The 24,900-nt window shown below is 47.0% G+C and overlaps 5 protein-coding genes across 5 annotated transcripts; 3 read left to right on the forward strand and 2 right to left on the reverse strand.

Moving 5' to 3' along the window:
- Positions 1-144: 144 nt before the first annotated feature.
- On the forward strand, positions 145-1,636 carry COX6A1 (cytochrome c oxidase subunit 6A1). Its single transcript, XM_067307036.1, has 3 exons — positions 145-289; positions 647-786; positions 1,380-1,636. Exons 1-3 carry the CDS (start codon positions 190-192, stop codon positions 1,464-1,466), a joined length of 327 nt encoding a protein of 108 aa, XP_067163137.1. The 5' UTR covers positions 145-189; the 3' UTR covers positions 1,467-1,636.
- A 2,322-nt stretch (positions 1,637-3,958) lies between these two features.
- Positions 3,959-5,487, reverse strand: TRIAP1 (TP53 regulated inhibitor of apoptosis 1). The gene is made up of 2 exons (XM_067307037.1): positions 5,300-5,487; positions 3,959-5,010 (listed from the first exon to the last, which is right to left on the reverse strand). The coding sequence occupies exons 1-2, from the start codon at positions 5,444-5,446 to the stop codon at positions 4,927-4,929; spliced, it is 231 nt and encodes a 76-aa protein (XP_067163138.1). The 5' UTR covers positions 5,447-5,487; the 3' UTR covers positions 3,959-4,926.
- Positions 5,488-5,574: 87 nt separating this feature from the next.
- Positions 5,575-7,918, forward strand: GATC (glutamyl-tRNA amidotransferase subunit C). The gene is made up of 4 exons (XM_067307165.1): positions 5,575-5,645; positions 6,113-6,279; positions 7,064-7,167; positions 7,576-7,918. Exons 2-4 carry the CDS (start codon positions 6,131-6,133, stop codon positions 7,629-7,631), a joined length of 309 nt encoding a protein of 102 aa, XP_067163266.1. The 5' UTR covers positions 5,575-5,645; positions 6,113-6,130; the 3' UTR covers positions 7,632-7,918.
- Positions 7,919-13,115: 5,197 nt separating this feature from the next.
- On the forward strand, positions 13,116-15,437 carry LOC136993541 (dynein light chain 1, cytoplasmic). The gene is made up of 3 exons (XM_067306946.1): positions 13,116-13,189; positions 13,695-13,832; positions 15,029-15,437. The coding sequence occupies exons 2-3, from the start codon at positions 13,701-13,703 to the stop codon at positions 15,164-15,166; spliced, it is 270 nt and encodes an 89-aa protein (XP_067163047.1). The 5' UTR covers positions 13,116-13,189; positions 13,695-13,700; the 3' UTR covers positions 15,167-15,437.
- A 680-nt stretch (positions 15,438-16,117) lies between these two features.
- COQ5 (coenzyme Q5, methyltransferase) lies at positions 16,118-23,171 on the reverse strand. The gene is made up of 7 exons (XM_013944867.2): positions 23,021-23,171; positions 22,497-22,646; positions 21,674-21,898; positions 18,966-19,072; positions 17,255-17,343; positions 16,934-17,045; positions 16,118-16,815 (listed from the first exon to the last, which is right to left on the reverse strand). The coding sequence occupies exons 1-7, from the start codon at positions 23,169-23,171 to the stop codon at positions 16,714-16,716; spliced, it is 936 nt and encodes a 311-aa protein (XP_013800321.2). The 3' UTR covers positions 16,118-16,713.
- Positions 23,172-24,900: the final 1,729 nt, after the last annotated feature.

Below are 24,900 nucleotides of genomic sequence, written 5' to 3' on the forward strand. Positions count from 1 at the left end.
CACCCCCGCCCGCGCCCGGACCGAGGACAGCGCATGCGCAGCAAGGCGGCTCGGCCCGCCGCGGCTCAAGGTCAGGCTCGAGGTGGGAGCGCTAGTGCGCACGCGCAGGCGCGACGTCCTTGCGCAGCTTGTGTCCCCTGCGGGCCGCCGTGGCTTCCGGTTCCGGTGGGCGCCCCGGAGGCTGAGGGGATGGCGGCGCTCGCGAGGGTCTCCCGGCTGCTGCTCGCCGCCGCCCCGCGCTCCCTGCCGGGGCGCCGCATGTCGGCCGCGGTCCACGAGCCCGGCGGAGGTAACGGGGCCCCCGGGGCGGGGGCGCAGCCCGGCGCCGCGGCACCGTTGCCCTTGGCAGGCGCCGCCCTCTGCGGCGGCGGCGGGGGGAAGGGGGGGGCTTTGCGCGACGGTAAATAACCCCTAAATGCAGCTCGGGGGGAGCGGCGCGGGGGTCTCCCCGCTCTCCCCCCGCGCTACGGCTCGGGAGTCTCCCCGCTCTCCCCTTGGGGAGCCCCACGGCCTGCTGAGGGGACTCAACAGTTCCCGTAATTCCTAGCGACTGTACAAGTGTATTTATCGGGCTCCCGGGGCAGCTTCCACAGAAATCTCGACTGCTGCTGCTCTAGTTCAGATAATGCGCTCTCTCACTTCCTAGCCCGCCTGTGGAAGCTCCTGACCTTTGTGGTTGCTCTTCCTGGAGTTGGTGTCTGCATGCTGAACTGCTACTTGAAAGCAGAGCACAAGCACGAAAGACCTGAGTTTATTCCTTATGCTCACCTCCGGATCAGGACCAAGGTACGTTCCAGTGCTCTGTTTGAAGGCGGCCTTATCTTCTGTGATTGCAGAGCTCCATCTGAGGTTACTACAGCTTCTGTTGCTTTCTTATCTACGCAGTGAGCTGCTGCATCCATAAGTATGATCTTAACTTTATTTCTAAGACAGCAATAGAGGGTCTCACAGCTGAGCTGAAGTACCCATTGCATTCGTGGATCTAGAACTAGCCTTTGCTTTCCCAGAGTAATTCTGCTGATGCATCACTGAAAATGCTTCAGCCACAGAGCTGCTTTAGTTACCTTACGCTAATACAGATCTAAAGGCTAATAGAGCTGATCCCGAACTCTCAAAACAAGGGTCTTGACAGTATTGATCTTTGATGTCCTGGCAGTGACCTTACTGCCAGAGATAGTTAGCTGCCTCCAGCTAATGGAGGCTGTTTTCCACCTCTCACATTGTACAACCTGAAGAACAGCTGTTAGCTTGCTTAATTCACCAGCCTTTCAAGCTGTGTGATGTTTGAGTCTATTTCCTGCTGCAAGAGTTAATTTCCTGAGCTGTAGCAGATCTTTCCACTAGCTGCCAATGGCTTATTTTCTTTCTTCTTTCAACAGCCTTTCCCCTGGGGTGATGGGAACAAAACTCTATTCCACAATCCCCATGTTAACGCTCTCCCAACTGGTTATGAAGACGAAAACTAAGATCTTGACCACAGCCAAAGCTTTGGCTCCTCCTGTATTTGGACCAGAGTGTTCTATGGGAACCACCGTTTAAGAAACTCTACATTCCTTCTACTATCAAGTTGAATGGTGTTGCGACCTCTGTTATGTACTTGTGTAGAGGTCCTTCAAATAAAAACTCCTAACTTAAATTCAGGATCTGACTTTTTTTTGTTAGTCTATGAATCCTTAGAAGTTTATTCTACTTAAAACAGTGAAACTGCCCCACAAGCAATAGTGCAGTAACAAAGGGGTTTGACTGACTCAATGTTGCACTTGCTGCTGTAGCTGATAATACTAGCGTTAGCAATGCATTCATCATGAATATGAAAGTGAATAATGCATGATGCCTGGTCTACCTGATCACTGTAAACACAGCTCACATTCAAATGAACAGTTTTTAGGCTAATATTCTAGATTAAAATTCAGCGTATACCGAAGTGCATCCTGCATAATCAACTACTACAATAAACAGATTTTATTAACAGTATCATCAAGCCAACTGTCTCTCACCCAGCCTGTTCTGAGACAGGAGGTGGCAGCAGTCACAGGTGTGTAATTAAGCTCTTTGCGATTTCACAATATTAATCTTTAGCTCTGGAATTTCCTAGTATACTATAAGCAGTGCATGTAAGCTACCGCAGCTACGCTCTTCAGAGAGCTGTGGTTCAGTTGTACAAGTCTCTCTTATGGACTTCACAAATGAAAACATACTTTTTGCTCCACTGCATCTCTGTAATATGCACTGCGTCACTGAGAAGCGTCTCAGCTCTGCTGGTTAAAGTTTAACATTTCAAGGAGAGCCTAGAACTTTATTTTCCAAAGTCAGTAGCCAAGTCTAAAGCCCTCAGTCTGTCCCAATACAGCATCAACTTTGAAGCTTTTCCTCTCCACAAGTCAACTGTTCTCCAATTCCCTCTGCAACTTCTATATTCTTTTGCATGGTACAATGCAGAGAGCACTTGCGTCTTAGCTGTCATTAATATCATTATTTTCCCCCAAAGGAAGACTGCAACAGCTGACTTGGCATCCTGCTGCTGAAAGAAGTGATGGATAGTAAATGAGCTAAATGTAAGAAGCTCTAAAGTGGGCACTGCAGGACACCTTTCCCCATGTTTCAATATAATTTATCTAGTTAACTCAGTGGAACACTGCAGTAGAATGACTATTAAGTGTTTCTGTATTTAAAGCACAGAATAAGGCACTAATGGGCTCAGTTGTTTTAAAGTTAACTAACTAAATAACACTAAATTTATTCCTATATGGAACTGATTATAGAAAGGTGAAGTGGTTGTATATGTTATTCCTTTAAAAAAAGTTTCACACTTGACAGTCCCCAGCACACTATTTAGAATAGAATATAGAATAAAACAGAATAATATTCTAAGAGAATAGAATGTTCTCCTAGAATATTTCCCATAACTTGCCTAGAGAAAACATTTTATTTATACCCGAGTGACCTAGCAATTTTTAAATGTTACAGAACAAGCTGTTAAGTTCTACATTTAATCACTGTACCACCTATTGAGCAACCTGTCTAATGCACCTGAGTAGGGAGCATGGTTAAAACACACTGTAGAGCAGACTGCGCTCAAAAGCTGCTGTGTTTAGGCCACTGCTGAAGACACAGGGAACAAAGGCCCCCGTTCCTCATATTCAGCGCAAGTCCTAAGCTACTCTCAAGCATGTGCAATTGTTACTTGGGACCTGCAGCGCAGACAAGCCAGCTACTGTGTTTGAGAACTGCAACTGAAATATTTTCTGGGTGATTTGTTTGTTTGTTTTAAAGTAAAGGCTCTGAATCACACTTCGGGTAGTCCTTAAAAAGCTATGAGTGAAGCTCATCTTTTTCCAACAGAATTAGAAAGCTGACTTCTCTCTTTTATCCCCAGCCCAGAATGACTTTTTACTCCTTCACCTCTACTGGTGTACTAAGAGGGGACAGCTTTAGCCCATCCCTGTCTGAGGATCAATGGAGATCTCCCCTGCCACAAGGCTCTGAGGGCCCCTGGATGAGAGGGGGTGGGTCCTGATCTACACCCCCTACTCACTCCTCTTCCAAACCCCTTCTTTTTCCTAGTTCCTGCAAGATCTGCAGGAACAAAGCTCTGTCACTGAGTATCTCAGGACAGAGGAATTAGAAAAGGGATTTGGAGAGAAGAAAAGGCTAATTCCTAATGACTTCTTCACAACCACGTGAGGAAACACCCATCATCAGGAACCTTCCATTCCTTCCAGGGAGAAGCCTCCTTAGCCCTTCTACTGCCATTCAAAGGAAGGGAATCTCAGACAGCCACTCTAGGAAAACCAAAACCAGTATCATCATCAGGTTACACAAAGGAGTTAACGCACCAACACCACGTTCGGCTGGGATAGCTGATGAGTTAACGGGCCATCTCACCCTTTCAGCAGTCACTGCCACTACAGAACAACTTAATCTGAGTTTCTGTAGTTTACAAGCCAGCACACCTACAAAGAGGTAATAACTTTAGTTTGCTTTACTAAGTGTGAACTACACATGGTTCAGGAGCAGCTCTGTGAGCAGTGAGGTTGCCCCAAGAGATAGGACAGGCAGCTGGGGCTTTAACCATATCAGCTGTCAAGCTTCAATCCAATGCTGCCCTCATTCAATACACACTTCCAACTACCTTGAGCAAAAGTCTGACAACAATCACGGCCGACCCGGCGCTTGGTGAGAGAGCGTGTAGAATGACGGCCGGGTCTGCGCTGCAGTTCTACTGCAGGGAGAGACAACACTAAAGAAGAGAAAATTCAAGTTGCAGCTTGTTTCAGTACCTCGGAAGAGGCTGGGGAGTACCCTCCGCACTCAGCTTCTGTTGCAGGCTATCTCTGTCCCTCTCAGAGGTCATACTCACATTCTACTGGACAGCTATCTACTAGAACAAAATATAGCCTGCTTATATTTATTTTAGCTAAGTTATTGCACGTCCAGCATAAGTGCTTTTCTAACACCCCTGGCATTGATACAAAACAACACAGTAGCCCCTCAGCATTCAGGATCATATCAAACTCGTTTCTCCAAAATTCAGCACAGAGATGAGAACCCTTCATACTCTTTTTAAACGCTTTCAAGTGTTATATAAATAAGCAAGAGAAATTGGTCACAGATCAACTAATAACTCAGCCCATCCTAATAAGTATTCTCCCATTATAGAGTACATTCACATAGGAAGTTAGTTAAAAAGGGTTTTCACACTGTTAGAGGCTGAGCCACCACCAACATTCATTGAAAAGGAGGCAGTAATTACCGCGTGATCCTTCTTCCCCCACCCCCCAAGCAGAGGCGAGTACTTGCTTCCTAAAAGGCTACACAGAGAAAGCAGCTTAACAAAGGCCTTTTCCAGGTGGTGTCTAGTCTTTTGTTCGGTTACATTTCTTAGTCCGAAGCTTCATATTAGTGACTCCATGCGGACAGCTGAGGTCAAGAGGAGTTTTCAGTTTTTCCTTTGCTTGGGCCCATGAATTCCAGGCCTTCAATGGGTATGTCCTTCTCCTTGATTGCTTTCTGTGAAAAAGAAAAATAAATTGATACACCTTTACAGTGCTAAATTACGTACTCTTTGGTACGAAGTACGACCTACGGTTAGTATCTTAGGACGGCTTTGGATAAAGCTTTAATATTAAAAGTGCCCGAACAGGCGCGGGTAAGTAGCACCGCAGCGTGAACTAGAGCCCGTCACAGAAGCGCAGCGCGAGCTCCCGGCTACCGGGCTCCGCGCGCAAGGTTTCCCCGAGGAGGAGAAGGAGCGGCGGCAACGGGAGTGGAGGGAGGGGCCCCGGGCCCGGCCCCGCACCTGCACGCAGAGCTGGTAGCGGCGGAAGAGCTGCCCGCAGGGGTCGGCGGCGCGCTCGCCCTTGAGGAAGGTCTCGGCGAACCAGCGGTTGAAGCACTGGTCGTACTCGCGCTTCAGCTCCGTGCAGGCCTCGCCCACGCTGTTCATGGCGGCGGCGGCGCCCCGCGGGCCCCCGTCGTGACGCGATCACCGCGCGCCGGAAGCGCCGCCGGGTGACGCGCGCGCGCGGGCGCTTCCGGCGGCGGCGGCGGCGGCGATGCGGGCGCTGCGGGCGCTGCGGGCGGGGCTGCGCGCGGCGCACGGGGGCGGCGGCGGCGGCGCGCGGGAGGGGCGGCGGCCCCCGCAGGTACGGCGGCTCGCGAGGGACAGCCCGGCCCCGGCCCCCGGGACACCCCGGCCTCAGTTCGCGGCGCTGGAAATGGCGCCTCTGCGCTCCGTCCCCGCAGGCTCCCGCGCGGGCCCGGGGCCTCCTGGCGGCTCCCGCCAGCGCTGCCCCCGGTAGCTGCCGCACCAGGGCCAGCTCTGCCCATGCCCTGCTGGACAGGGAGTGACAGGGAGAAAGGGGAAGGGCTGCTCCGATTAAAGCCAGTTTTCCAGTCTGATCTGCGACTTCGTCAAAAAGGGAAAGGAATAAAAGAAATCACGATGTTCCAACAGAAGTAAACTCAGTTATTTTCTAACCAAGAAGAGCTTGTTACGTAGCAAAGGTTTTAGTGACAGCATCCGGAACTTGCTCACCTTTGCCCACTTTGCCATCCATATGTGGTAGCCTATTCCCAGGATCCAAGCGAGGGACTGTGTCTTTTCTTACAGGAAAAAGTAACTGTGGACATGCTTGATCACTTGGAACATCTAGCGCTAGTTGATTTCCGCAACGTAGAGGGGGTAGAGCGGCTGCAGAAAGCAATCCAGTTTGCCGATCAGCTTCATGAGGTCGACACAGAGGGAGTAGAACCAATGGATTCAGTACTAGAAGACAGGTAAGGAATCACTGTTAGCAGCCTGCATTTAACTATTCATTTATCAAGGTATTTACTTTGAAAACTTTTTTTCCAGAAATACCCTAGCTATACATTTGGCCCCTTTGCTTACAGAAGGCCTTTATCGTCGTGGTGTGTGGAAGAAAGATGTCAGATGGGCGCCCGCAAGCTTAACGCGTTAGCACAGCGAAGATGCACTCCAATTCCTTAGCATATCTTGTTATTTATCATGAAGGACCTGCACATGCTGTTCCCCAAATGTCTGGCAACAGCATTCGTAATTGCTTCAAAGTGTCCTAGTACTTGCCGTACTGCTTGTTTGAGGCTGGAAACAGCTTTAGAGATACTCCACGCTTTGTACTTCAGCAGCAATCTAACATGGCATGTTTAGCTCAGCTTTTATGAAATTGTGCTGCCAGTAATCCTACACGCGAAGTCTTCTGACATACTTGCCTCTGTACAAACAGCTCCATACTAAAGCTACCACCAAGTCAAGGGGAGTGGGATGTCTTTCAAGGTTTCGCTGTAGTTTTAGTGACTGTTTAGGTACATTTAAAGCCTGACAGACTAAGCTTTTGTCGCTGACAAGAACAAAGCTGAGACTGTTCACTCATTTGCCAGTGGTCTTCAAGGAAGAACTTCTTATGTCAACAGCTTATTGAACAGAAACATTAGAAGCTAACTGAGATGTAAAAAACAAATCCATGGTGCTTGCATGCAACTTCTACGCCTCTGCACTTTGTAGGCATAGTTTAAAGACAGGCTACCACTCTTTGTTCTTCAGGTGTCTGTATCTCAGAGAAGATGATGTTACAGAAGGCAACTGCACGAAAGAGCTGCTGAAAAATGCCAGAGAGAAAATAGAGGAATATTTTGTAGCCCCACCAGGTACTGTTCTGTTTATAAAAAAACTCTTAATTTTGCTTGAACTAACTTTTGCCTGAATTAACCTGATCAATGTAACCTGACACAACTGAATTTACTTTCAGAAATACTAGGCAGTAATCAGGATGTACTAAAATAAGGAGATAATATCTGTAGCCATCTGTGAAGACAGACTTAAATCTATTGGTCCAAAAGGAGTACAGAGGTTAATCTTACACTAAAGTTAGTGCACATGTTGACCTATTAAAAAAGATCATTTACAGGAAGTCAGACGAAACTGACTTGCTCAGGACGTGCAAGTTGCCTCTGCACATTCAGAATAAACTGGAGAGGCACGTTTGTGTTAAGGTGTACTACCCAGAAGGTAACTTACAGCTGGTGTCACACATTTATTTTTTTGTTTCCTATCAGGTAACATCCCTTTACCAAAGTTAGAAGAAAGAGAGACTTTTCTGCAGCGGTCTTAATGAAAGCCAAGAACCAAAATGCCATTTCAATATTTTATTTGGGAAAACAAGGGTTTGTGCAGCCACAGCTGAAACACTGCGGTGGATATTTTGATCAACAGGAGGGCTTCTGTAAAATATCTTGCTATTGAAATATATTCAGTGTTTATGAAGCTGAAAGGCAGCATGAAATCTAGACAGGTGTCCTTTGTGCTTTTATTTATTAAAGTGCATCCATTTTAATCTTTAAGATACTGAATGGCTTAAAGGCTTTAAAGAGAACATTAAACGTGATGATTAAAATAAAACCCCAAACACTACTTTGTTTTCTTGACAAACAAAGAATAAAACCCAAATATTTGCATTATATCCTTACCAACAGCCCTCTGCCAGCACGAATGAGGAATGAACAGCTGAAGCCTAGGACCAATGCATAAATAACCACACTGAGATTTCCATAAAGGTGGTAGTGGCTTTGTTCACATTCTGGTATTCAACATCTACAGAGAAAGATTTTACAAAACATTTGGCAAGTAATATTGAGAAATACCTTGTTAGCAATCACCTGCAAGAGCAGAGATTCAGCTACCAGAGAAGAAAACAGGAACAAGTTTCCCTCAATCTAACAAAAATGGAAGATGCTATGATGTCAGCCTAGCCAGAGGGCTAAAGGATGGAGTCTACCCATTGGGCTTTTAACTGCTGGTGGTAAGTAGCTACAAAAAACTAGAGTCATCCTTCACACTAAGGAGAGGCCAAACTCTCAAGCAACAGTTACGTACCAGTAGCTCAAATTCTGTAAGGAAATCTCCTGAGCAAGCATGCTCAGCCTTCCACTGATGTCCAGGCAGGACATTTGTCATAGAAAGCTCAGCCACAGTAAAAAGGTGGATGCAAAGAAGTAGCACAGCTCCAAGAACAAAAAAAAAAAGAAAAAGAAACAAATCCTATGGCTTACCAGCTCAGAGGCCAGGAGACCTCCATAGGAAGAGGTTCTGTGCTGGGAAAATGGGCAGCACCACTACAGCGAGCAGCGTGTGATGGTCACTGCCTCATCCTGGCTGACGATCCTGAAGTTTGCTCACAGACTCTCCAGCAGTCGGAGGCACAAGGAGCCAAGGCTCACGGAGAGAAACCAGAGCCCTGCTGAAAAGAGAATACTGCAGCAAACTAGGAGTCATCCAGACCTGCTGCTTCCAGGCTATAAAAAGCACAGTAAGCATCTGTGACAAATACAGTTTTCTTCCTGGCCCATGCCTCCTCCAAATATATATTTAAAAATTCAGAATTATTTATTCTAATAATAACTTCATGCACTGGAAGAGATCATGAGCCACAATCGAATTTTCTTCAGAAATGCTAGAAGAGACCCTTGAAGTTACTGTAATAGGATACTACTAATCACCAGCTCTGAGATTCTGCTTTTCTGGCTCTTGAGAGCATGGCAGGAAAAGGAAAGTATGCTCCTCTGTGACAGTGCATGCACGCGCTGTTCCCTGGAGGGCAGAAACTCACCTCATGAGATTGGAGCTTGATGTCATCCACTTTACACAGTACATGTTCTATGTCTTCTTTACAAAGTCTCTGCTCCCATTCTGTATACGCCCACTCCGGATACTCCCATCTTTCTGTACATCTGCATAATAAACTCGCCCAGCTTCACGTGTGCAGTTCTTCTGGTCCTGCCAGCTGCCTGACAGGGGAAGCCCTGAGCAAGGCCGTAATCCTAACCGTTTCTCCCATGAACTTCCACATCTCTGCAAACAACAGGTAAAGCAAAATAAAGGTTAATTATATAAGTGCATTGCTTCTTAACATCTCAAAAGGCCACCAAGTGTATTAGAAGTATCATAATTTGAAAAACACTGAAAAAAATACTTGAAGAGAGTTTCAGTAGTAATAGTATGGGGTTCAGCCATTAGTGGCTTGCTCATAATACTGTGTGTGCAAACTGCTTTGAAAAGCTCCCTCTTAAGTCATTATGTGCCACTTATTTCATGGAAAACCTAGGCTGAGTGAAAAAGACTACAGCTGCCTTTGCTGTTATTCACCAGTAAGATGAGCCTACAACACAGGGCCTCTTTGAAGGGTATTGAATCAAAATCTGTATTTAATCCCACTCATCCAAATCACTGCAAAGTTATAACACAGTGTTTAAGTCTCAGGCTTTTCAAGATTTAGACCCTGCAAATCTCAAACTTTTACAAATATACAAGCCTTTCCTAACAGACACTTAGGATCCATGTATAAAGCACAACAGGGGCAGATTGTAAGTCAGCAAGCACATCCTATGCCAAACGTGTTAGCAGAGCATTCCCAATTTGAGAAATCCCCACTTGCTTCTACCCATTTTGGCCTCCTCCTTTAACCATCAGAGAGAACAGTGACACTTATTTACACAGAAAGCAAGAGGAATTTGAGACTGGACTGCTCTGCCTCAGGAGCTACTATCTGTGACTATGCAAACAACCATCAAGCCAGCAATTTGCTCAAAGACGATCCCACATTGCCAGTGTGGCACGGACTGAGTGCACTGCCCCGGTGCACTGCCGCCGCCGTAGCCTGCGCGCTCCGGAGCGCGAGCGAGCTGCCTGCTGCCACCTCCGTAACGCTCTTCCCCACAGGCTGAACCGCGCTAAATGAGTTGAAAACACACATTTCCTTAATGAAGGGTTTTGCTGCAACTTTGCCACTAATAAGGGAATTACAGCTCTAACTCAGACACCCACAACCCTAAACTAAAACGCCTTGGGAAAGGCCGGACAGGCTGCCTATGGGGCAGTCTACATCAGGGCTCTTCCAGGCCACCTCGGCAGGTGTCTAATGCAGCGAGTGTTGTTCACAAATAGCTTGAAAACCTGATCTTTACAGTGTTCCGCTACTCCGTGACTTAGAAACCCAGGCAAGCATATAGATATAGCTCAGGAACTGCGTAATAAAATCAACAGTGTGACCCTTGTGCATGCTCAAAAACATACATACTCACTTTAGTAGGTGGGAAAAAATCCCTACTTGCAAATTCCTCCTAACCGCAGTGAGGCAAACGTAACATATATTTGTGAAACAACCCATCTTTTCTCAGTGATTAGTGGTTATAACAAAAGAAAAAAAATCTGTTATTTGTTTAAAAAAGGTCAGAATCTGAGAATATGTAAGTGTATGTAGTTCCCCTGGAGACCGTGGAGATAGCTTGACTTTTGCCTGCTGAGAATTCCCACTACCATACAGATACATAACATATGAAATTTGCTTAGATGCCCTAGCATATAGATTCCAGCTTTACAAAAATGACCTTAATTTGGAGATGGAAAAAGGAAAACTGAAGTTGTTTTATTACCGATAATGATTATTTTATCTTTTGATAGTACCTAGGAGCCATTAGATGCAGCTATGCAGTACTCACACAGCACAAAAGAAAGCCACTGATGCAAAGTGCTTATGGTCTATCTTCCATTTGCAATATGAATCTCATGACATGCCTTAGTCATGATCCAATCTTCTCCGGCACCTCCTCTACCCCAGCTATCATCTCCTGTATGTATTTGTTCTGCCTTCCCCTGCAGCTCTGTCCTGAAGGGAATTACGCTTTTATGTTCTTGATCAACAAGTAAGGCTTTAATGTTTCTCTTTAAAGCCATGTATCTCAGGCTTTAATGTTCCTCTTTAAAGCCATGTCTCACCCACACTGACATTTCCTGTAGTCATCATCAAATCTGTTTGTTCAGCTAACCATTTTTTAATAAATGCATTGCGATTTGCCTGCAGCTACCAAACACAGCCACCTCCTCAGAGATTCATGGGTGTTTCTAAAGTTCATTGTGAGTGCTGGGAAGATTGCTAACTGGTTCATTTTTGTCAGTGCAACACTGTCTTGTACTCCAAGATCCCCTGCTACTGCTGCAGATGCTACACCCAGGTCTGTAAACCCACTGTTCACTGTGGCCCCAAGACTGTCGCAGAGCTTCTTCAAGTTACCAGCACACATGGTTTCATTTGACCCTTCATTCATCTGCTGCACTAAACCAGGTAGTTCCTTAATGTCATAACATTCAGAGTTGTCCCTAGCACACACTACAGATGGTGAGATCGAAAATTAAGCTGTGAATTGCATCTCCTTGACTTGTAATGCTAAAAATTGGGAGATAAAGCCAGAGATTATTTCTGAGATAGTCTAGAGTGATATCAGGAACACATCGTCCAGATTTTTTTTTTTTTTGGTGGGGGAGCAGTATGTTCTGCAGAGGTTGCCTCAGAGCTTGCAAAAGCAAAAGGCTGCTTGCTGTTATGCTGTGAGTGACACAGAGCCAGTAACTAGATTGTACTAATATAAAAATATTTGCATTTCAAGTGCGGCGGATGACTGCTCTGGAGCTTTTTATTTCCACAGGGAAATTCCACGCCCACCAACCAATATTTTAAAACCTCTTTTAAGCCACCCTGCATTATTTGCTATAAGACAAGGTGCAGAGTCTTATTACTAACAAATCCCTAACCATGGAAAACTCCACAGCAATTTTCGAGCCGCTGATGAGAGTTGAAGCAGAAAGTGCCCCAGGGAGAATGAAACCAACAGAGCCGAGCACTGGCAATCCCACGGAGCATCCTGCTCCGTAAACACCAGGCGAGAATTCGGAGGGAGCTGCAGAAATGGGGTGAGGTTGCAAAATGCCTCAAATGAGGGACGCGAGTCTGCTGGATTCAGTTCGCTAAAGGGAAAAAAGTTTAGAGGTGACTTGATCACATTCAGTAAATACAGGTGAAAGATTTCTATTGTCAGTCGCTTCCTTGGTCTAAAAGCCAGTGACAAATTGAAAGCAGACGTGTTAGTATCAGAAATGACAGAGTGCAGTCGCTAAGCCCCGGAAGGCCGCGCGCCGCCAGGGCACTTTCCGAAGGAGGCCTCCAGTGCCGAGCGAAATGACGGGCTCATGGCAGAGACCACCAGGCAAAGCTCTACGCCCCCGGCCTGCATTGGGGCGGGAATAAAAACGGTCTTCTGGGCCTTGGTATTAACTATGGAAAGGTGCTTCACAGAAGCCGTGGGCGATATCTGGGGTGTTTTGGAGCATCCGAGTTGGAATTTCCAGCAGGAACGAGGCCTTTGCTGCCCAGGCACACTGGAGCTGGGCCCACCGTTCCCCCAGGGCCTGGCCCCCGCCTCTGCCCCGAGCCCCTCCGTGCAGGGCCGCGGGGGTCGGTCGGTGACTCCCCCCGCCGGCGCCCCAGAGGCCGGGGCCGCCCGCCCATGACCGGGGCAGCCGCGACCGGGGCAGCCCCGCGCCGGCGGCCTCGCCGCTGCCCGCCCGCCCGCCCGAGCTGCGCCGCATCCCGTCGCTATGGCGACGGCGCCAGCGCGGTGCATGCCGGGCTGCAAGAAAACGCCGCAGTAAAACGCTATCGGGGCGCCGGGAAGCGGCCAATGAGCACTCGGCAAGGCGGCGGCGGTGACCAATGGTTGGCGGACGGAGCGGAGGGGGCGGGGCAGGGAGCGCTCGGAGGCGGGCGGGCGCGCGGCGTGCCGCTCAGTCCGCAGAGCCGCTCGGTCAGCGCAGGGCCGGTGCCGCAGCGCCCGGGGGACGGTGAGGGGCGCCCGGGCCGCGCCGCGCCGGGGGGGATCGCGGGGCGCCGGGGCGCGGCGGCCCCCCAGAGGGAAGGCCGAGGCGGGGCAGCGGGAGCCCGGGACCCTGCGGCAGCTCTGGGCGCCGCGAGTGCGGCGCCGCCCCCGGGTCTCCTCGGCGCTGGAGCCGGTGCTGGGCCGGGCGGCGGCCCCCAAGCTGCAGCGGCTCCTGGGGCCGGCGTCGTGCGGGGCCTCCCCCCGGGGCTCCCCCGCCCGCAGGCTGCAGCTCCTCCGGGGCGGGTGCTGCGCCTGCAGGTTCCCGGGCCGCCGCTCCCCGGCTCTGAGCGGGGCCCGTGCGGGGCTCCGGCGCCCCAGCAGGAGGCCTGGGCAGGGGCTCCCGGCCCGCAGCTGGGCGGAGGGGAAACTCCCGGGGAGCGGCCGTGCACCCCTGACTGCGCGCAGGGGATCCTGGTGTGCAGGTAAATGCTGCTGCAACTTTGAAGTCTTGTCTCCTTTGCTCAACGCAGGTAACCATGAGTGACCGAAAAGCCGTGATCAAGAATGCGGACATGTCAGAGGAGATGCAGCAAGACTCTGTGGAGTGTGCTACGCAGGCCCTCGAGAAATACAACATTGAGAAGGACATTGCAGCTCATATAAAGAAGGTAAATGTTTGTTTGTAACATCTTTTTCATGAAATCCCTCTGCGCATCAAAAAAAAATCAAGCAGGGTGAATGTTGTTGGGCAGGTAGCTCTAGAGAAACAAGTTCTGGAGACACTAGATAATCAAGTTGGTCTTTCTGCAGGCTGGTGTCCTTATGTTCCTTTCCCCACCTCTGTCATGTACGTCTTCTGCTCCTTCCCCTCTTCTGTCACAGTATCTTCTATAAAATCTTATATTTTTTCTAAGTCTCTTCCATTACTGTGTCATCATCCAGGTACAGCTTTCCTCTGAGAGAAGGCCTGTTCTGTGTAGTCCTTGACTTAAATGTTTTTGAATTAAGTATTGTGGATAATTGAACAATTGCTTCTTTTTGAGACGTGCCGGTTTGCTGTTCCTGTAATACAGAAATAAGTGGGTGGTTTTTTTTCTTCCCACATGCAAGAAATACTGGCTGTGCTAGTGCAGAACAGATGGTTCACAGCTTAGATTGTCAGACTGTCTGGCTCCTACGTGGAGGCTGAGTAGTTCTGGTGAGCTGCAAATACTTGGAGGATTTGGCTGAGAGACCTTGTAATACATGAACACTAGCGCTTGCATGCTCTCACAGAAATCTCCTCATTTGAGGGCTGTTAGATACTACAATATATAACCACCGATGCAAAGTTCTGCTCATACTACACTTGTACATATGGGTTTATTTGAAACTCATGGTAGGCTCCTGAGTATGATAGGAAGAACATGGTCTCATTACCTGCTATGAAGGATGTGGCAGGGAATTTTCCATTAAGAGTGTTTTCAGCATGCTTGCTGCAAACAGATAACAAAGTCAAAATAATGGCTTTATTTCTATAGAGTTAGAAACACCTGTGAAGCTTTTACTTAAAAGTTATGGTTTGAGCTCATGATAAAACTTTTGAGGAAAAGTGACTTTCCCTAATCTTAGGTTATGTTTTATGCTTATTCCTGCTCAGCTATGAAGTACTATAGTGGGTTTGTGTTCTTTTCTTTGTTGTTGTTGACTAAGCAGCAGATGAGGTATAAGAGTAAGTAAGCCAGTCCTTGTACTTAAGAGCATATACAGCTTAATTGTCTTGTTCAAAAAGCGATACTTGTTAAGAAGTGACATCAGTGCCAGAGAATCTTCAGACAACATGGGAACTGGAGTAATACTAAATTGCTACTGTTCTCTTCTGCAGGAGTTTGACAAGAAATACAATCCCACTTGGCACTGCATCGTGGGAAGGAACTTTGGAAGCTACGTGACTCATGAGACAAAGCACTTCATCTACTTCTACCTCGGCCAAGTCGCTATTCTTCTCTTCAAGTCTGGTTAGAACCATGGACTGTTACTGAAACTTGCATCTGGACTGCACACTAACTCCAAACAGCCTGCTACCTTCAGCCTTCCTGAGGAAGCGGACCTTGATCTTCAGGTCTTTTGTTGTGTTGTTAATAGTCAGGGATTTTGCTGTAGCTGTTGGTATTTTCATTGTGGCTTAAAAAAAAAAAGGCCAAAAGGTCTTCCTTGTATTTATTTTCTTTTAAAAGCCAGCTTCTTTGCTAATAAAAGTGTTGGAGCAATGTGGCCTTTAAGAGTTTTATAGCCATCTACCCTTCTGCCCTATTACTACTTGCACCACTTTTCTCCCCTGCAAATGAAGGAGGAACACCCCTCCCTTTCTTTCGCCCCCCAAATTCATGGCATCCAAATCATAAGCTAAATATACAAGCAAGTGCTTAGTCAGTAACCATAAGAATACCAGGAGAGCTTTTCCCAGCTGCTTTCTAAGTCTAGATAAAGCATTTCAGTATGTACATCCTCCAGTGCAAGTTCTGGAGTTCAGCTACATGGTGCAGGAAGGTAGCTGCTTTTTGATCTCAAATGAATCGGATTGGTAACAAGTACAAACTAAAATCAGTGGTTCTTTTCTTTTCAGAACACAGAATTTTACTGACACTTTGGCATGGATAATTGTGTACCTTCTCTAGTCTTTTTTTTTTTGTTTTGTTCATCCTTTGATAAGAGAGGAAAAGTTTCATATTATTAAGTTAGTTGAATGCATTTTGACTGCTGGTGGCAGGTTTTATACTTGGCCCCTGTATCCTATGACAGAAGCATCAGGCCTTAAACAAGTTAAAGAACAGTAAGAAATGTATGGTATATTTAAGTAGAAACTATACATCCAGCATTGACTGAGTTAGAGCTTCCATATGTAGGTGAAAAAATACAATTTGCTGTCATTGCCCTTCAGAAAAGCTTCCTTTCTCTTCAAAAGGTTAAAATATTAAGTGAAAAAAATTTATTGTGGAGCTGTTTTATTTCACAAGTCTTCCATTTCCCTTTGAAAGAAGTAAAGGGAGCACAGAAGAAGTCTCTTAAAGCCTGCATGACAAAGACACTGAGAGCTTAATAAAAATTTAATAAATCCAAGTTACTTGGCACTGCTGTGAAAGCCCCCTTGAAGTTTAGTAAAAGAAAGGAGGCATCCTCTTTGAAGAGCAGTCAGTCTATTTCTGTATCCACGCAACCAGTAAGTGAAGTTGCTACATTTATTAGCATTGCTCAGTTTTGGCCATGTCTGTTACCTTGCGCTTGAAGGGAAATGCAAGTGTATGAAACCGGCCACAGAAGTCACTTCATCCTCATGGGGTGGAAAAGCAGCTGACATTCTTCTAGGTCTGACTGCTGAGCCAGTATCTGTTGTATAAGTTTTTAAACCCAAAGTTCGGGTTTTTGAGCTAAATAAAGAAAATTACTTCTTTCTCAGAAAAACTGGAGTTCTCCCAAGACTTTCTTCTATCTTGATAGAGTTAAAATTCCACATCTTTCATATTCCTCAGAAAAAAAAATATAGTTCCTGTGTTTTGCTCGAAAGCAGGTTCACAGTTTGAAACCTGAGTGAATGGCAACAATGCCTGATGTTAAATTCTGATAATCCACTTTCAAAAACCCTGCATCTTCTATCATTGCCTTGAACTCCTCCTGAAAAGCAATGGTTTCATAGTTATAACAACTTGGAAGAACTGTAAGCCAGCTGCCTGCAAGATTATGCTGGGACTATCTTTTGGGTATTTGTGATTCCAGAGAAGTGCTGTCTTACCTGAGGGGGGAAGCGTCGGATGCTCTCCACAAGGTACTGGTAAGACTTCCAGTCACCAGCAATAATCTCACCCAGAACCGGGATAATCTGGAAACTGTATAGATCATAGAGCCTGCACAGACAGATTGCAAGTAGGATTAATACAAACAAGTTTAAAACCAAACCTCTACAACCCAAGTTGATCACTGTACCACTATGCTACGTAGTATGAATTTGATTTAAAAGTGCATGATGAGGTGACCTTGAAGCATCTCTACTTGCCCTGGCTCAGTGCAAGTAAGACAGTCACAGACATGACACAAGGTATCGTCATGTTCCTACCTGGAAAGAAGAGGGTTGTTGACTTGACTAAATTCAAGGCAGAGAAATCTCCCTCCTGGTTTCAGCACACGATAAGCCTCCTGAAGCGCCTGAGACAAAGCAGACTTGATGAACTCAGTTTGTAGAACAGCACCTGTTTCTATTATCAAGTCGCATGAAGGCAACTCAGTGATGAATTGAGGGGAGGAGAGAGAATGCCGACAATTTCAGAGGCAGTCTCCAATATTTACTTGTGGAGAAGCATAGACCAGTCCACTCTTGCTGTTACATAAACATATTTACACCAGGCTTTGACATTATGATGTTGGGGATGCAATTTTTCCTCTCTCTTTCCCTACTCTTAGTTTGATGAATGTTTGCCAGCATAGCTATTTTAAGTACAGACCAAACCTGAAAAGAAGAAGGTGACTCAGCTACAAGAAACTGAAAATGAAGAACAAGAGCATGATGCATATATTTTAAATCAAAAGACAAGATTTTATTCAACCACAGGACACACGAATGAATCAGAGAACGAACAACTCTGGGTTTTGGAGGAGTAATGTGCAAGAATAAGGGGGAGGGAAGAGCAAAGAAGAGTCTGGCTTTTCTATCTTATGTCCAAATAAAGCACCCCAAAAGAACTGAGACAAGAAAAACCACATTTACAACTATGTTTTTTTATACTAGAACACAGCAGAGTTGTACTTAAGAACCTTTGCAAGCTGTACATCTGGTTGGCTTCAAATGTCATGTTTCCAAGGGGCAAAATACAAAGAGTACACACATGTGGCTGGAGCTCTGGAAAAGAATCAGAGGCTTGGAGGCGTTGTGTATCAGGCCTCCAGGGAGCTACACTACCAGGCTGCTGCATCCAACTTCCATGAAGGGGTGTAAGCGCTTATGCTCGGGAAGGGTGCAAGCAAAGCACTACAGAACACCCTCTGCATTAAGAGAAGTTCAAAGGCACGCAGACCTAGACTGTCCAAACGCTACACCCTCAACCAAAAGAGCATTGCCAAGATTGGAGGACACTCCTCCAAGACACAGACAACCTAGTCTAGCTAGACTGGTGAGCTAACATGAAAGACATCTAGTCATTCTGGAAGGACAGCTACTGGTTAGAATGAAGGTACCACCCACCCAAATTAAAACCCTACTTATTCTTCATGGAAAAACCCCTCTACCAACCAGCGTAAAGGCACTGAGCAGAAGTGGGCTGAATGGGTTAGGGCAGCAGCAGCCAGCTGCCTCCTGCTCTCGTCTCTGGGAGCTCTGCAGGCTCGGGCAGGGGAGCAGTAAGGGGCACAAAGCGTCTGACCCACTACGGATGGGACAGAGATCAGGTGCTTCGGGAAGATTTGAGACATGCAGACTGACTGCGCTATGCAGGTGTGGATCCATTAATACCATAAGTTAGGAGAACGTGGGTAGTGACTGCCGTATACAGTTCTTCTGCCTTGGGAAGAAATTATGCGGCTTGTCGAGCTGGAAAGATTGGGCACAACTAGTATAAATCTAACTTTTTCTTATTATGACAAAGGTGGAGCATTTAACTGCACTTTTTATTCAAGCAAGCTGCAGACTACCTACCACTTATTTTAGATGTTTCAGGAGTAGACAAAGATATTCCGTTATGCAAAGGAGTTCCTTCTTTGCTTCCTCCCTTAGAATAAAAAAAACTCAGGTGAATTGTAAAGCCCCATGTCCAGGATATGCTACACCAACTTACCAAATCAATATGAGTTACATTTCGGATTCCAAAGGCAATTGTGTAAACATCAAACTTATTATCATCAAAGGGCAGCTCTTCAGCATTCCCAACCACCCAGGACAAACCTGTAATAAAAACACAAGGACATAATGGTATCGAACAGACTTTATGTAACCCAGAATCCTTCAGAAAGACTAGAACTTCTCTATTCCAAAATGGAATGATCATTAATAAATGAAATATAAAACTAATACTGCAGTTCTGCTTTTGGTTGTGGGGAACACACCTTAGTTTATCCTCACAAACCTTTCAAGGCCCTGTATTATAATAGTTGTCCTTCAAACAAAAAAGTCAATTTTGCAGATCAGCCAAAATATTCCTCTGCAGATGCAGGCATGTTGTGTTCACAGTGCCTTGGACTGCAGGAAAGAGATTTCGCCCAAGTCTTGCACAGTAGCGGAAAGCAACAGATTCTAGCTGCCTTTTAAGTGTTTGAAGTATAAAGTTCCAAAAAGAGACTCTCTACCCAAAGAGCAACTAGAATAATTATAATGATTTGTTAACATCTTGCCACACAATGATAGTCAAAACACTTAAAACATTTTACTAGAAAACTTCCACCGGAAAAAAAAGAAGAGCCACAATCTCTCCATTAGCACTTATCTAATACAGCACACAATCCTGTTGCAGCTGTGTTGCTCCCCAAACCCCAAGAGATCAGGATTGTGTCTGTCTTGCAGAGCATAGATGTCCAGGTTAGTTGTACCAAAAATAGGACTGCTCATTTTAGAATTAATAAATCTTAAGGTCACTATTTTGTTAACTCAAATGCAGAACAATAACAAAAAGAAACTATTAAAAAAAAAAAACAGAAGCTTTTTGCAATGGATATTAGCAGCCTTTCAAAGGGCAGTGTGCTGGAAAGGGGCATGAAGGAGAGCAAAACGAAACAGAAAAACACAGTTGTTGCCAAGACACATTTGAATTTCATTTTCACAAAGAAGATATGCTCACAACTGAGGTCAGTATTGTATGAAAAGAAGCACACAACATGATTAAAGCAGCAAGGTATTAGTGCTATTTTACACCAGACAGCTTGAAAAGACATATAAGAATTGAGAACCAAGAAAAGGCTTTGAATGATAGGAGATTTGACCCTCAGAATAACACTGTACGAAAATCATGGGCCAGAAGTTCTGTAAGTGGATATGTTAAAGGGACTGTTAGTGCCACACAAGGAGGACTGGGGCACCTGCAGTGCAGCCTACCATTCCTGCTGGCCAGAATGCTCAGCCAGTGACTGGACAACAGGCTTGTTTCTTTTGGGCATGCACAGCCCTTAAGACTTGTCAAATCAAAGTTTAAACCACAAAAACACCCCCAAATTAAAGCCAATTAAATTAGGTAAATTTTACTTTACTTTGCTTAAGACTAAGTAGCTGGAAGACAGTATCAAGCTTTATTTCAGGTACTAAACTACAGTCATAAAGCTTTAAGTCTTTACTTGTAACGTTGGTACACTTCAGATGTTCCCAAACTATGGTGCACGAGAAGAACTCTGGACAGGGCTGCAAGATGCTCAGAGGAGCATGATGCAAACCAAGGCTTTCACAATTAGTTTGTTGTGCCTAAAGCAAAGGGAGAGGCAGGCAGGCAATGGCCTGGGGTGGCCTGTCAGCAGAAAGCAAGAGCAGCTGAAAGAACCTGTGCCAGCAGCTTATCCTTCAGCCCCTTTGTGCTGCTGAGCCGTGCGGTATGTCCTTCAGCCCACAGTATCTACAGGCAGGAACTTCACTCGTAGCTGCTTGGGAGACCTTTCTTGCAAGACCTCACCTTCCCCGTGCGCACACCTTGTGCCAGGAGCTGGCAACAGGCAGTAAATGCTAGACAATTCCCTGGCTGTGGCTCTCACCGGAGCCCCAGTTGGGCTGTGGGAGCAGGGCGCGGTGAAAGGACACGCACAAGGCCTTGTGCCTCTAACCGATATGCACAGGCTGCCCGGAGCATTCCTAATGCTGGTACCCAAGCAAACTCCTGGTATATCTTACATTCCCCAAATATTTTCCAAATATCCATAAATGAAGAGAGGATAAACGACTATCATACAAATGCTGTGCCACAAGGAGGACTTCTTTCTCTATGTCTTACTTCTTAAAATCAGGCTTTTCAATCAGGATTGGCGTGGTCCCCAACAAATTCTAGATATCAGTGTATTAATCCATTGACCTGCAAACTAACATTTAATATAATTCAGTTTCTTTGAGTCTGAGTATTAATAACACATTCTCTAACTGTGGAGTCTTACATGTTCACAACAGACTTTAGTTCTCACATTTCTTATTTACTGCCTTGATTCTCAACATACCCATTAAAACATCTTCAGTATAATTATTCTAGGGCTAAGCTCTTGTCCGTTATCTGCCTTAACAAATTCTTTATATCTGTGCAAACTCATCTGACTAAGTTTTGGTTATTTGTCCCATTTGGAAGAACAGCTGGACCTCAGACCTCACATGCACTTCCATGCCTGCATTTCTGAAGGCTCAAGTATTCAAGAAGAATGCTGAACCTCTGAACAGCATATTGCATTCATGCTTATTGGAAAACTCATTTCGCCTTGGCAAAAACACAAGTACAGCTTTGGTACATGGCACAGCTACATAACTTTTACTGTAATCCTGAAGTGGTGATTACCTGATGGCTATCACAAATGGTGCATGACTTACCTTCAGAGTAGCCAAGATGCTGTGCTTTCTGCCTCCCAACTTTTAACATTTCTTTGTTAATATCACAGACCACCACTTGGGAATCCCCAAGAGGCTTAACTGCCTCCTCCTGGTAACTGTCAGCAATTTCTTGCCACGACAAATTCTGATGGTGCTTAAGCTTCCGCTGTAGCTGGCGTTCTCGTATGGAACGAACATAATTAATAAATCGAAAGGCGATGTCACCTGTATTCATTTTAAAGGAAAGATATACATGTTGGAATGTTTTCTGAAATTGAAGTATTAAGACTCCAAGGAACATGAATCTAGGGCTTTGAATATTAAACTTAGTTGAACTATATATATTTATATATATAATATATATTAATACATACAACTTTAAGGGACCATATTAAAAGTAAACAGTCCATCACTTCCTACAAATGGAAATAAATTTGCCCATAGCATATTAAGGCACTACTATAATGCCTTCAGAGCCTTGGAGCAAGGTATTTCAAAACTTCTCTCAACCTTTTCCTGTGAAAATCAGAGAGATCCTTTTGTTTTAAAGATAGAAGAACTGAGGCCAAAAACATTAGGCAACTTGCTAAAAAGTCTGAGCAGATTCAAATGGACCAAGATAGCGTTCCTGACTAAGGGTATCTGATTTCACTGCTAACAGACAATACTTTCTTTACACTCAGACAACTTGCCAAACAAACCCAAATTTGATATCTATTACTAACAGATAGACAGCTGGATAGAATCTGTTGGATCCATAGAGAACCACAGCTCCAAGTGACTGTAGCATCACGATCACGTGAAAGTCAGCAAAAGTATTTACCTGTTCCTCCAGCAACATCAAGAAGAAGGGTTCCTGGGGAAGGGTTCATTTTATGCATGAGAATATCCTTCCACAGTCGGTGAATGCCTAGACTCATTGAATCGTTCATTAAGTCATATTTCTTGGCCACATTTTCAAACACCTGGTAAACTAAGAAGAAAGAACATAAGGATGAGGTGCAACTTGCTTAAAGTGCTTCTGTGGAAGCAAAACCTACTCTTCATTGCCTTGTGCAGGTCTGCCACCATGTGGTACTGAAAGAGATCACTCCAAAATTCCCTACGAGAAACATGTCAGAATCCTATTGAGCTTGTTACCTGACAAACATCTCTTTGGAGAAACACAGCCTCTTCCCTTAACCTTTCCGGAGCCCAGCGGGGAAGAGCCGAGCCCACAGAACACCGGCACCGTTTAACTCCAGTAACGTCACAAACCCACGGCCCAGCTCCAAACGCCCCTGCTGCGACCCGTCGCTCCCTCCCCTGGGGCGCCGCACAGCTCCGCAGCGAGGCCCGGACACTCACCTTTCTCCCCCTTCTCCTCCTCCGACACGGTCTGGAAGCCGAAGTGCGTCTCCTTCGCCGCGGCCAGGCCCCGCGCGGGGCGGACGAGCGCCCGCAGAGCCCCGCGGCGCCCGCCGAGCAGCGCCCAGCACGGGCACAGCCCCGCCGCCATCTTGCAAGGGCATGACCTTTGCCCCTCCGCGCCGCCGCAGCGGGGCGCCGCCGGGCACGTGGCCCGCCGCCAATCAGAACCGCGGCGCAGGGCCGGGCCGGGCGGGGCTCCGGGGAGGCCCCGCCCCCTCCCGCACCCGCGCGGCGGGGAAACCGCGGCAGGGCGGCGCGGTGCGGCCGCGCTCGGGGAGCACCGGCCGGGCCGGGCCGCCGCAGCGCTGCGGGGCTGCGCGCTTGGCCCCGAGAACCGCGGAATCCATGCCGCCGCCGCCGCCCGGTTAGCACAGGAAGGGCAGCGCAGCCCTTCGGCCACCCCTGCCCCCCCCCCCCCCGAGGGGTGTCCTGCTGCCTTGGGTCATCCCTTCCCCCTCCCGAGGGGTGTCCTGCTGCCTTGGGTCATCCCTTCCTCCTCCCGAGGGGTGTCCTGCTGCCTTGGGTCATCCCTTCCTCCTCCTGAGTCATCTCTCAACCATCTGACTTTGTGTTGCTTTCTGAGAAGTATCAGAGTTTGAAGGAAGGAGCCGCACCCTTGAATCATCCTTGTTAATGTTCTTATCCGGGCTGTAAAGCACCTGCAATAACTCTGTGGGCTCTCCCAATGCAGAGAGTCACAGTTTGTGACCCAAAATAGATGCCAGGTGTTATCAGTCCTATGGGCTGCTTACATGAATAGCTGAATCCGTGTTGGTAGAGTACACACACACACACACGTTGGAATAATTCTGCAATAAGCTTTGTTTGACCTTTTTAGATCTGTTTTCTAGTTTCCTGGCTTAAGTGAAGCATCTTGGGGACAAGGAGGGCTGGGTTTGTCTGTCAATTCTGATGTTCCAGGGAAGAGGAGGCAGCTGCCCCCTCTGACTGCTCTCAGAAGCTTTACTGCAAATTCAGACCTGATGCATTTGGTGACTGCTCTACTTATCACATTGCTTGAACCACCTAGAAGATGATAGTTTCATAAGCACAAGTGAGGTATGTAAATCTCTCTTGAGAGATTACATCTCACTCTTAGGAAATCGGTCCAGAGACTAATACTTGAAGTATTAGACACTCTTTTGCTGCTTAAGTTTTTACTTCGATTCTTAGAGCCATTAACCTCTAACTCGAGACCCTACTGTGACAGCCTACGAGTTTGAGCATAGACATCTGTGGCTGTCTCACATTTCATCTGCAAAACTAGGTAAGAACTAACCATTTTCTTTTTCCTCTCCGTCCTCTGGGGCAGGACATCATTTAAAGCTTCAGACACGTGGTATCTGCAGGGCGTTGGTTTCCGCATACCAGAAGAATGACCGGGAGAACCTCTCTCGCCCTGCACGGCGGGGTTGCTGCGAACGCGCCACCGAGACGCTGCGTTCAGGCAGCTCGGCCTTGAGGGGACAGGGGCGAGGCTGAGCGAGCGCCGCGTGCTGCCCGAGAGCGGCCTGCCCCCGCTGTGCCGCAGGCTGGGCGCCCAGGGAGCCGCCACAGCCCGGCCCGGCCCCACCGGGCGCGGAGGGGCGCGACCGGCCCCGTCACCGCCGCCGCCTGCCTGGGCGGTGCCGTCTCCCGTCACTGAGGCGACGGCGCCAGCGCGGCGCATGCTGGGCTGCAAGAAAACGCTGCAGTAAAATGCTATCGGAGCGCTGCGAGACAGCCAATGAACGCTCGGCAGGGCGGTGGCGGTGACCAATGGTTGGCGGCGCCTGCGGAGGGGGCGGGGCCTAGAGCGCTCGGAGGCGGGTGCGGCG

This window comes from Apteryx mantelli, chromosome 17, assembly GCF_036417845.1.
Source record: "Apteryx mantelli isolate bAptMan1 chromosome 17, bAptMan1.hap1, whole genome shotgun sequence".
NCBI lineage: Eukaryota > Metazoa > Chordata > Aves > Apterygiformes > Apterygidae > Apteryx > Apteryx mantelli.

What these genes read in the sequence shown, in the direction of transcription:
- COX6A1 (XM_067307036.1), top strand. Translation starts at nt 190, where the DNA reads ATGGCGGCGCTCGCGAGGGTCTCCCGGCTGCTGCTCGCCGCCGCCCCG. An exon ending in GGTCCACGAGCCCGGCGGAG is followed by an intron (nt 290 to 646) that starts GTAACGGGGCCC and finishes CTCACTTCCTAG; the next exon opens with CCCGCCTGTGGAAGCTCCTG. An exon ending in ACCTCCGGATCAGGACCAAG is followed by an intron (nt 787 to 1,379) that starts GTACGTTCCAGT and finishes TTCTTTCAACAG; the next exon opens with CCTTTCCCCTGGGGTGATGG.
- TRIAP1 (XM_067307037.1), bottom strand. Translation starts at nt 5,446, where the DNA reads ATGAACAGCGTGGGCGAGGCCTGCACGGAGCTGAAGCGCGAGTACGAC. An exon ending in GCTACCAGCTCTGCGTGCAG is followed by an intron (nt 5,011 to 5,299) that starts GTGCGGGGCCGG and finishes TCTTTTTCACAG; the next exon opens with AAAGCAATCAAGGAGAAGGA.
- GATC (XM_067307165.1), top strand. Translation starts at nt 6,131, where the DNA reads ATGCTTGATCACTTGGAACATCTAGCGCTAGTTGATTTCCGCAACGTA. An exon ending in GATTCAGTACTAGAAGACAG is followed by an intron (nt 6,280 to 7,063) that starts GTAAGGAATCAC and finishes TTTGTTCTTCAG; the next exon opens with GTGTCTGTATCTCAGAGAAG. An exon ending in ATATTTTGTAGCCCCACCAG is followed by an intron (nt 7,168 to 7,575) that starts GTACTGTTCTGT and finishes GTTTCCTATCAG; the next exon opens with GTAACATCCCTTTACCAAAG.
- LOC136993541 (XM_067306946.1), top strand. Translation starts at nt 13,701, where the DNA reads ATGAGTGACCGAAAAGCCGTGATCAAGAATGCGGACATGTCAGAGGAG. An exon ending in TTGCAGCTCATATAAAGAAG is followed by an intron (nt 13,833 to 15,028) that starts GTAAATGTTTGT and finishes TCTCTTCTGCAG; the next exon opens with GAGTTTGACAAGAAATACAA.
- COQ5 (XM_013944867.2), bottom strand. Translation starts at nt 23,171, where the DNA reads ATGGCGGCGGGGCTGTGCCCGTGCTGGGCGCTGCTCGGCGGGCGCCGC. An exon ending in TGATGTTGCTGGAGGAACAG is followed by an intron (nt 21,899 to 22,496) that starts GTAAATACTTTT and finishes AAATGAATACAG; the next exon opens with GTGACATCGCCTTTCGATTT. An exon ending in ATGTAACTCATATTGATTTG is followed by an intron (nt 17,344 to 18,965) that starts GTAAGTTGGTGT and finishes GCTTTGTCTCAG; the next exon opens with GCGCTTCAGGAGGCTTATCG.